Here is an 11,828-nt window from a genome sequence, read left to right on the forward strand (position 1 = left end):
TCAAGCAAAGACTTGTGAGTGGATTTGGTAGACAGAAACTGAAAGAAGTTTGTCGTATATATATATATATATATATATATATATATATAATCATAAATATATAGGGGTCAGCATGAGTTGCTTCACCAACATACTGAAAATTTAGAAATAGCAGTCAAAGAACTACTAATTCTAAACTACAATTTTTTCTCTAACGGATGGCGATATTTACGGCACACATAGAACAAAAACAGAAGAGAAAATAAAAACAAACTTGCCTTTAGTTAATCATGTACGACGTTTCGTGATTAAGAATATAAAATTCATTCTTTTCCACTTTTCAGCATGATGTACAAATAAATCTGAAAATGCCCATATACTCATGGGTATTTGACCATGCAACATCAAAATCACATAAGGAAAGGCATTCACAAATTTATCGGCTAGTGAATTCCTCATTTCTCCCCAAGAATTTATCCCATGTGTGCCACAAATAGTCTCGCAGAAAAAAGTTGCAGTTTAACCATCCAATAGAAGACATCAATATAAATACAGATATATCTATATATATATATATATATATATGTATATATATATATATATATATATATATATATATATATACACACACACACACACACACACACACACTGACAGCGTCCCTCTACATGGCATGCACAGCTCTCACTAACCATTCATCTATCCTTAGCTTCCTCATTGACCACCAGATAAGGGATCAGGGGACCCTGTCAAAGGCTTTCTCCATGTCAACAAAAGCCAGGTACAGAGGTTTATCTTTGGCTAGGTATTTCTCCTGCAGCTGTCTTACCAGAAATATAGCATCAGTGGTGCTTTTCCCTGGCACGAACCCAAACTGCATCGTATCTAAACTGACTCTCTCCCTAATTAGTTGGGCTATGACCCTCTCCGTGACCTTCATTACCTGATCCAACAACTGTCGACATTTGGCAGACTCTTTTTCTCCCATTCATTCTCTTTATTGAGCAACCTTTCCTAGTGGTGTCTCCAAACCTCTCTCTTTGCAGCCTCGTTTAGTGCAAGTGAACCATCATCCATGCAGACACATTTCTCTCCTATGACATCACAATCCTCTCTCACACACTGTCTTGCAACATGAAATACTTCAAGTCTTTGGTCCTCACGGCGCAGAACATTGGCAAATTTTTTCTTATCTGCTTCCCCTCTGGCTAAATAAACCTGTCCCCTAGCTTCCCTTCTGGCAGTCTGATATAATTACCTGCTACCACCGTTCTTCCAGTCCTTCCAAGCCTAATACACATGCACATAACACACACACATATATATACATTATATATACAAGGTTTTCTATATACAATATTATATATACAATGTTGTGCATTATATTGCTATTTATATTTCAAAAAACAATTTCTGTGACTGACACAAAATGACAGTTTTAGGTGAGGGATATAGATCAGTGCTTCTTGATCTTTTCTTTGTATTCCCACACTTTGCCAGTTCACCCTATCCATTTCCACCTACATCTCATGTGAGCAATTTACAAAAGTGTAAGGAGGGGCTGTCCCAGCAAGAATATATTCTCGCTTTTTATAATAGCATATGCTTTGAATAGTCCATTTTTGGGTTAGCTTATTTTTTTATATAATTTTTAACCTCCAGTGCAATAGTTGTAAGGAATGTTTAATCCCAAACATTTGTCATATGTAGTATTAAGGTAGTGTTTCATCAATGCTGCTATTGTAGCTGGCTGAGTTAATGAATGAAAATATTTTTTTCTTTGTTGCGTGAACAACACTTGTGAACATTTAACAGAATAATTTATTGTTGCGCTTAAAAGTAAACTGTGTAGGCCATTTACAATTTACAGCAGCAATAATTATAGACCTGGAAAGAGAAACTACCTATTGGTACAGCAACATGCGATTTGCTTAACATATCTGAAAACAACTGCGGTACCTTTGTGGTGATGGAGGTTCTTGGCCATCTGTCTGTACCATCTTCCTTGGCTGTCTTCCTGGATCATCTATCTGTCTGGGTTGTCGGGCTGGTGAGAATGGAGACACATGCTGCTCAGCTGCCCCAACATTCCACAAAAAGTTTAGGCACCAAAACTGGTCTTTTATAGAGTAGGGCACCTGAACACTATCTCTCATGACTGTATCTCTCATGCGAACAATGTCCTTTGTTACCAATTTCCTATTAAAAACATGTCTAGTCATGGAGGAAAATTAACTTAGGAACAGGTGCTGAGTGACAACAGGAAGGACATCTGGCTGCAGAAAATATGCCCCAACAAAATTCTGTCTGACCCATGTGAACATGGAAAAGTGAATGTAGAAATGTTGGTGATGATGATTTATGTGTGTACATCATAGTCTAGGTGTATAATTGTGTATTCTGTGTGTGTATGTGTGTCGTGTGTGTGTGTGTGTGTGTGTGTGTGTGTTGGTGATTGTATACCCCACATCGCCTACTCATACATGTTGACAAAAATAAAGATTTTCCTATCAGCTTCTATAAGACTGGTTAAATATACTTATTGCTAAAAATTTCAAGTCCTAAGTCAATTCACATTTGACAAAGGATTTGACTTAGAGGTTGCAACTTCAAAATTGTGTCTGAGAAAAAATTATTTTGAAGATGATGATGATGATGATGTTGTTGTTGTTGTTGTTGATGATGATGATGATGATGATGATGATGATAGTGACGTTGGTGATGTCTAATCTATTTTTTTCTTCCATTTTTGCAGTGGGAATTAATGAAACAACTGGTATGTATCTTTAATTTTATTATTATATATGATCATCTTTTCTTTGCACCTTCACACACACACACACACACACACACACAGACATACACATGCAGTTTCATATTCTTTTATTGTGCACCAATCAAAATTCTAAAGGAAGGAAAAGGGCTATCTCTAATGACTCAAGTTATAATTTATATGATTGGGCCTGGCTGAAATTTTATGACATTATGTTGTGCAAAACGACCATGTGTACATTGAGATGTGACATGAAACTGCCAAGAAGAACCATTCTTACCTTTCAAGCATTGAGAAGCATTTCTTATATTATCAGTGTTATAATCCGGTTTATTGTTTGGATCTCAAATACAGATGTCCATTGATTCTTTATCACTAGAATCAAATGAAGAACAAAATGTCTGGGCTTCATTAATATTATTATATCCAGTTTCTGAAAGCATATCATCAGTTTCAGAAAACTTAGCATCTGATAAACTAGATGAGATATTTCTAAGTAGTTCTAATATTTTTTTTACTGTTAGGACTTTGGACATGTCAATTTCTATAAGAAAATATTTCTACAAAGTAATTACAAAAGCTGAAAAAATAGGAAAAAAAAAAACAAAGTAATTATGCATATATATATATATATATATCAACTTTAAATAGAGCTCAAAACTGATCCATTGAAAATACTTTATAATAATAATAATAATAATAATAATAATAATAATGAAAATGACCTATGAACATTTCGATGGAACATCCAGAATGATTAATACATATTATAAAATATTATAAAATATAGGATACTCCATCTCCTCAGGGTCCCATTATTATTGTTATTATTATTATTATTATTAGTAATATACAGCCAATAAAAACTCAACTGTGAGTATTTTGCTAAGATTGTTAACAGATACTATATTCTTTTGCCAAATTTTTGGTGTAAAAAAATGTATTTAAACATATATATATATATAAATCCGTGATTTTTAAATTTGCACAAAAATAGATATATATAGGGCAAAGCCTGAAAGCACAACATTCATACTGTCTGACTAGTGGTAAATGAGTGTAAGAGAGTGAGTGAGACAGCGAATGAAGATCTAATATATTTTCAAACAGCAATGAAATGATTTCAAATGTATTTATACATAAAAGTGTGGACAAATATCAAAAACTCACCAGGCATCAATTGATACATATGGTTCTTGTAGGTAGTATATATATTTTTTTCAAATCCCTTCACTCTACATATACTACACAGTGTATATAGAAAACATGAAAAGTTATGCATCATGAAATAAATTTCAAAGTTATGAACATTAAAAAAAAAATTACATCCATTTGTGCAGTGGGTCCTTGAATGTTAATTCATTCATGAGGTATAACTGTTCCCATTGCTCAATCTATTCTGCTTTGTAATTTTTATGTCAAGTAGAAAAAAGAGCCATTAGACCTGTTTGACATTAGACCAGTGTCAAGAGACCAATGTCATTAAACCAAATTGATATTAGACTAAACTGTCCTCAGACCAAAGTACCATTCGACTAAACTTTCTTCAGACCAAAGTGTCATTAGGCCAAATTGACAGTAGACTAACTCTCCTTAGACCAAATAGATATTAAACTAAACTCTCCTGGGACCAAATTGACATTAGACCAAATTTACATTAGATGAAACTGTCTTTAGACTAAAGTGATGTTAGACCAAACAGTTGTTAGACCAAATCAACATTAGACTAAACTGTCATTAAGCCAAATATATATTACATTAAACTCTCCTAAGACCAAAGTGTCATGTGATCAAATTAACATTAGACTAAATTGCCTTTAGACCAAGGTGATGTTAGACCAAATTGTCATTAAACGAACTTGTCATTAGACCAAAGTGATATTAAACTAACGTGTCATTAGACCAAAGTGTCATTAGACCAAAGCATCAAATGCATTGACATTAAACTAAAGTGTCATTAGATCAAATTTTCATTAGACCTAAATGTCATTAGACCAAAGTCATTAGACCAAATTGACATTAGACAAAAGTGATATTTGGCATAGAGGTACTCTTGCTGGCATATGACTAGTGATATTAGTCATTACATGTAATGATGATGATGATGATGACGACAATGAATGACAATGACAATGATGATGATTATGGTGGTGTGGTATTGACGTAGTTGGTGGATTGGTGAGAATAATACCATAACGAATGTGTAAGAAGTTTTGCCGTTGCTAGTAATCGTATTTTTTTTTGTCATTATTCACTGAGGCGTGAAGGTAGGAGTAGCATTTTAGAAATAGAGAGAGAGAGAGAGAGAGAGAGAGAGAGAGAGTGAGGGAAAGACGGAGAGAGAGGGAGAGAGGAGAGAGAGAGATTTGTGTGTGTTTTTTTGTTTATATTTCAAGAAAATTTGTACACTGTCCTATTTTTACACTATCTTACTGGAATGTGCAGCCAACTAACATTCGTCTTTCATTTCTTTCACTATATGTGTGCATGTGAGTGTGTTTGTGTGTGTGTGTGTGTGTGTGTGTGTGTGTGTGTGTGTGTGTTTTACCTTTTACTTGTGTCAGTCATTGGACTGCAGCCAAGCTGGGAACCATGTTGAAGGGTTTAGTAAAACAAATTGACCCCAGTAGCTATATTTTTAAGGCTGGTATTTACTCTTTCGGTACACACCCACACACCCACACACATTTTTACCACAATATGTCTAATTTGTTGTCTTGTTGTATATATATTCCTTCAACAATATCATTTGCATAAAAAATGTAAGGTTTGTGTTCATGTAAAGAATCAGTAATCAATTAACCAATTAAAATACTAAATTAATTTTTATGCCATTTTAAACCTTTATTAAGTTTTCCTTTTTCTCATATTTTTCAGAGGCCCCAGAACCTAGTAAGTATTGAATTGAAGAGATTCAAACTTCAAATTGTTATTTTAGTATATAAATGATAACTTAAGAATCGAAGTAATTCTATGGTAGTGTCTTTTTCATCTTTTCTCTTTGTTTCACTCATTGAATTGGTACTATAGGTGTTTTCTTAACACTTTAGTCACATTTAGTGAGAATTATAATTCTCCTTTTTGGTGAAATATTGCAACCTGCCATTTATATTAATTCTGTCTATAGACATTAGCGAATCACTAATCATCCATTAATTTTGGTGGCAGAAACATATACACTAATAGAGAAGCAAGCTGAAGAAAACTTAGATCAAGCACGCTTAACTGACGAGGCAATAGGAATTGCTGAAACTGACATCAGTATTAAGAATTCTTGATCAGCATTTTTCAGACAATTCAAGTCCCTGTTAGTGTATATGTTTTGATTCATGTGTGTTAACTACAGCATTAGAGCATTTTAGCTCATATTTCTAGCAATGTAGTTGTTTCTTAATACCTTAGTCACATTTAGTGACAATTATAGTTCTCCTTTTTGGTGAAATATTGCAACCTGCTGTTTATATTAATCTTATATATATATGCATGTATATATTTTATCATATCATTTTATATATATATGTGTGTACACACATTTTTACCACAATATGTCTAATTTGTTGTCTTGTATATATATTCCTTCAACAATATCATTTGCATAAAAAATGTAAGGTTTGTGTTCATGTAAAGAATCAGTAATCAATTAATCAATTAAAATACCAAATTAATTTTTATGCCATTTTAAACCTTCATTAAGTTTTCCTTTTTCTTATATTTTTCAGAGACCCTAGAACCTCGTAAGTATTGAATTGAAGAGATTCAACCTTCAAATTCTTATTTTAGTATATAAATGGTTAACTTAAGAATTGAAGTAATACATACATACATACATACATACATACACAGATTTGCATGACTCTACTGCAATGTACCATCAGATGAAAGGATGATCCTATACGAGCAGAAGACAGTAGAATTGACAAGGTGGGGAGCTGGCAGAAACATTAGCATGCCGGGCAAAGTGCTTAGCGCTATTCTGTCTGTTGATACGTTCTGAATTCAAATTCCGCCGAGGTCGACTTTGCCTTTCATCCTTTCGGGGTCGATTAAATAAGTACCAGTTATGCACTGGGGTCAATGTCAATACTGGTGGAATGTACTAGTGTGCACATATATGTTTGTATATAAAGGCACATGAAGGCACGTGACTCAGTAGTTAGGGCATTCAGCCCATGATCATAAGGTCGTGAGTTCAATTCCCAGCAACGTGTTATGTCCTTGAGCAAAACACTTTACTTCATGTTGCTCCACTCCACTCAGCTGGCAAAAATGAGTAGCGCCTGTAATTCAAAGGGCCAGCTTTGTCACACTTAGTGTCACTCTGAATCTCCCTGAGAACTATGTTAAGGGTACACGTGTCTGTGGAGTGCTCAGCCAATTTCACGCTAATTTCACGAGCAAGCTGTTCCGTTGATCGGATCAACTGGAACCCTTGTCATCATAACCGATGGAATGCTCATATATACATATTTATATTTATTATTTGTATTATGCATGTATTTTTGTTCTGTTTTTCAGAGGTGCAAATGCTTGTATCTTCTGTAAAATTAAATGAAACGTATGTGCCAGCCCTAGCAAATATGTCTTCACCTGAAGCACAGAAAAAGGCCAAAGACTTTCAAGAAAAGGTTTGAATTATTCTCATACTAAGATATGCTTGTGTGTGTATGTGTGTATTTGACTGGTGAGTTTTTAATTTTGTTGAAATCCAGTCAGCTTAATTGTATCAGTTGTTCAGCATTATCAAAAGTATGTGGGGTGGTATCAAAATGCTTCAGGGCTAGTTATGGTTTAAATGCTTAAGGGTGAAACTTATTTGATATTTCACAAACTGTATGTCAATAGAGGTAAGATTTCTAAACTGACTTGTAGCTATTTTCACTTTCAGATGGACAAGATCTATCAAAACTCCTCACTAGCTAATGTCTACAATGGCACAGAAGTAACTGGATTTAAGTAAGTTTCTCTCTCTCTCTCTCTCTCTCTCTTTCTCTCTCTCTCTCTCTCTCTCTCTCTCTCTCTCTCTCTCTCTCCCTCTCTCTCTCTGTCTGTCTGTCTGTCTCTCTCTCGTTTTATAATCTTTGATCTCTTCCACAAAAGAAATCATTGGATCAACAGCAGAATATATGTGACCTGATCAATAAGTATCCGGACTGTTGTCATTGTAACAAAGCTAAAATACGCAGAGTGAAGCCACTTGGCACAGATTGACCTTGAACTCTGCTGTGCATGTACAATAAGTTTTAACGTTCTAGCTCACTTCCGCTGTCTACAGCAGTGCTTAGAAGGAACGTGTGTAGCATGTGATCATCGTATTGACTATGAATCTGCATCAAATTTTGCCAAACGGTTGGTGATACCTGCTCAGAAGTCTACACAAAGTTGCAGAAAGCGTATGGATAGTAGTGTTTGAGCCGAAAAAATGTCGATAGTGACGAACATTCTGGGAGATCCACATCCAACAGAACTGAGAAAAATATTGCAGATGTGCATGCAGCTGTGAAGGGAAATCATCAAAACACCATCCATGAGTTATCAGAGGATGCGCAGATTAGTTACAGTTCAGTTCCATCCATTGTCACTGAAGATTTGGATATGGGGTGCATGTCTGCTAAGTTTGTGCCAAAACTGCTTTCAGCTGACCAAGAAGACACTCAGGTTTCAGTTGCACAAGATCTCTTTGATTGTGTCGAGAATAATGAAAAGTTTTTGAAAGCTTTGCATAGGCCTCTGAGCAGATATTGCCAAGCTTTTGGCAAAAGTTGACGCAGATTTCTCTGCTCAACTTTTACTGTCATGGTCAATGCGACAATCGCATGCTACACACCTTCCTTTCAAACACTGCTGTAAACAGCAGAAGTGAGCTAGAGCCCTAAAACTTAGTGCACGTGCACAGCAGAGGTCAAGATTAATCTATGCCAAGCAACTTTACTCTGCCTGCTTTAGCTTCATTACTATAGCAACAGACCGGGTACTTATTGATTGGACTACGTATGTATGAATGTGTGTCTTTGCATTTGTTAGTCCCACACCATGACTTGACAACTGGTGTTGGTTTGTTGATATCCCCATAACTTAGTAGTTCAGCATAAGAAAGTAAGTACCAGGCTCTAAAAATAAATTCTGGGATTGATTCGTTTGACTAAAAGCCCTTTAATCCAGTACCCCAGCATGGCCACAGTCCAATGACTGAAACAAATGAAAGATAAAAGATAAAGGATAAATGAACAAATAAAATAAAACTATATTGAAACGATTCATTCTTTGGCATACAGGCATACCTCAACTTATGGTGTTTCGAGTTACATCTTTCTTGACTTTACATCATTTTTTGAAAGAATTTAATGGAAAAAATAAAATTCAACTTCAGTCAATTTATCTGATTTTTACATTGGTCTCAGAGATCATATTTAAAGCATAGAAATTATATAAAATATAATCATATAAATTATATAAGGTGCAGTTGAAAATATGCTCAAACCATTTATCAAAACACCTATAAGTTAATAGATTCTCTAAAAGGTTTTTCGTTATTACATTGATTTGCAAGTAAGGTCACATGTCTGAGAACCAATCACCAACATAATTCGAGGTATGCCTGTAAATTATTTTCTGAATTTAAAGAAAGTTTTATTTCTGTTTTCTAAAAATTTCTCAGCAGATTCGACAGGTTAGTTTCCTATGCATGGTTTCATTTTTATGCATGGTTTCATCATCACAATCACTGAAAAAATACAAAAATATTATACATCCCCCCACCACCACCACCACCAATGTGAAATGAAGTATTTTTCTCAAGAACACAATGCACAGCTGGTCTGGGAATTGAAATCATGATCTCATGATCATGAATGCAATACTTTAGCCACTAAGCCTCATGCCTTCACACATTATTGGATGGCCAGAAGGCAGGAAGAAGTGCCACCAGTAGTATCATAACCATTTCAATCTATCTTTGAGATTACTAATGTCATTAATACTAATCTTACCACTGCCAAAACTGCCATCAATATTGCTAATACCGTTATACCACCACCACCACAACCACCACCACCACCACCACAGCCACCACCACCACCACCACAACCACCACCACCACCACATGTCAGCATGATGGCAGATTACTTCTGGTCATTGATACATGATGGTATGGATGCACAATGCAAGCAGAATCCAAAACACTCCTCTGTTTGGTTCAATATGTAGGCTAACCATTAGGAGCATATCTTTTTCACATTCATTTCATTTGATGCTGATGTTTCATTATTCATTTCATGATGAACATGATTCATTTCATGTTGATTTGTTATACATATGTTCTTAAATCTAACAGAAAATGCTTTTCCATGATTACTTGCTTCATTCTGATAAAGTGACAATTTATTAAAAGTTCACAATTTTTATTATTATTTATTTGTATTTTACTGAAAATCTTTGCATGATAGAGCAAAATAGTTTTCATATTTAAAATCAGCAACTCAAAAATATGTAAGATCACATCCATGAACAAAAATTGAAAATTAAAAAATTCCCAAATGCAGACCAGTGTTATTGTTTTTGATATTGTAATGAGCTGTTATGAAGAAAACTTCTAAGTTACAAATACTCTATGCTTTTTCTTTTATATATAACTGTGTATAAATAGATACGTACATATCAATATATACACATGCATACATATGTTCTAACACCCTCTTTCTTTTCCTCTCACCATCTACCACTGATTCTCTATCATTCTGTACTGTTTCAGAAATGGCAGTCTCATTGTACAATTTAAGATTATCTTTCGTATTATTGTGACTCAACCAGAACCTGACAAACCTGCGGTACCAGAAATAAAACTTGATATATCCATGATCATTAAAGTACTGAATTCAACAAGCTCCAAGTCAATTTTGTCAATTACTAGCATATTGGAAGTTGAACGTAAGTAGTTTGTGCATGATTTATATCAGTCTGTCTGCTTTCCCTTATTCCTAACAAATAAACAAACCTGCATGATCTATTGAAATTTAAACCTCAATAACTGAATACCGTTACATAACATTGAATATTGATTCAATCTGTTTAATGACTTGTTCTTCAACAGCTATAACTAGCAATTCAGTGTCTTGTTTCAGGTTCCCATTCATTAATCACAACCAGTGTTCTTTACTTTCAACAACCTTCATTGTCGCAGGAATTGGCCATGTAATTCCATTTCTTTCCAGCTCCTTGTTCTGTTGTTCTTCCTTGTATTCTTGAATCCTCCGACTTTCAGTAAATTTTTGGACATAGTATTCCTTCTTCACTACATACAACATAATTTTTCAAACTGAATATAATATTTCTAACAATATCTTCTGCATTTAACAGTCTTCTGTCTCCTTCCTTTTAATGTAGGAAGAGCCTTTTGATATTGATTTTAGGTTGGTGTGCATTGTGTATTGAAAGCAGCTTCTTAATTCTACATAAGTTCTGTAGCAATATCAAAGGATATTTGTTGATGTCTTATATCACTTAATTAAATTAATAAGTATGAAAAACAATATCAGATAGGGCTTTTTAAAAAATTTTTCTATCATCATCAGTGTACTCCAAAAAGTCATTTTGGTAGAATCTTTAAGTAAATGTCGACGAATAAAAAAACGAATTATTTTGAGAATATGACCAACAGCATAGATTTAGTAATTAGGGTAGCAGAGAAAATATGTTATAGACTTAGGTGTACCCCACCAGATGAATTTGATAAACAGCTAGACTGGCAGAACATGTATAATTTTAAGTACACACTGGAGTTAATGGGACCTGGCAAGTTTGAAATGTTGATAATATGTTTTTGTGAGAATTAATATTCTCTTTGGGGATTACAACTTCAAAATTCCTTTAGAAGAAAAATTAAGTTGATTATGATGCTGATCATAAGGAAGATAATGATATTGATGATGATGTTGATAATGATGATGGTCTTGATGTTGATGATGATAGTGATGTTGCTGATGTCTAACATGTTTTTTTCTTTTCTATTTCAGTTGTAACAGTTGGAACAACTGGTATGTATCTTTAATTCCTTATTACAATTATTGTATATGATCATCTT

The 11,828-nt window shown here is 34.3% G+C and overlaps 1 protein-coding gene across 1 annotated transcript in view; it reads left to right on the forward strand.

The window, feature by feature from the left end:
• The window catches only part of LOC106875180 (uncharacterized), a 146,102-nt gene that overhangs the window by 14,526 nt on the left and 119,748 nt on the right, over positions 1-11,828 (forward strand). Inside the window, exons 3-9 of the mRNA XM_089340736.1 lie at positions 2,735-2,755; positions 5,630-5,644; positions 6,472-6,486; positions 7,268-7,377; positions 7,638-7,705; positions 10,500-10,675; positions 11,761-11,781. Coding sequence (XP_089196862.1) covers positions 2,735-2,755; positions 5,630-5,644; positions 6,472-6,486; positions 7,268-7,377; positions 7,638-7,705; positions 10,500-10,675; positions 11,761-11,781 — 426 coding nt within the window. The remainder of the gene's footprint in view (positions 1-2,734; positions 2,756-5,629; positions 5,645-6,471; positions 6,487-7,267; positions 7,378-7,637; positions 7,706-10,499; positions 10,676-11,760; positions 11,782-11,828) is intronic.

The sequence above is a fragment of the Octopus bimaculoides genome, chromosome 23, assembly GCF_046866305.1.
Source record: "Octopus bimaculoides isolate indiv1 chromosome 23, ASM4686630v1, whole genome shotgun sequence".
In the NCBI taxonomy this organism is placed as follows: domain Eukaryota; kingdom Metazoa; phylum Mollusca; class Cephalopoda; order Octopoda; family Octopodidae; genus Octopus; species Octopus bimaculoides.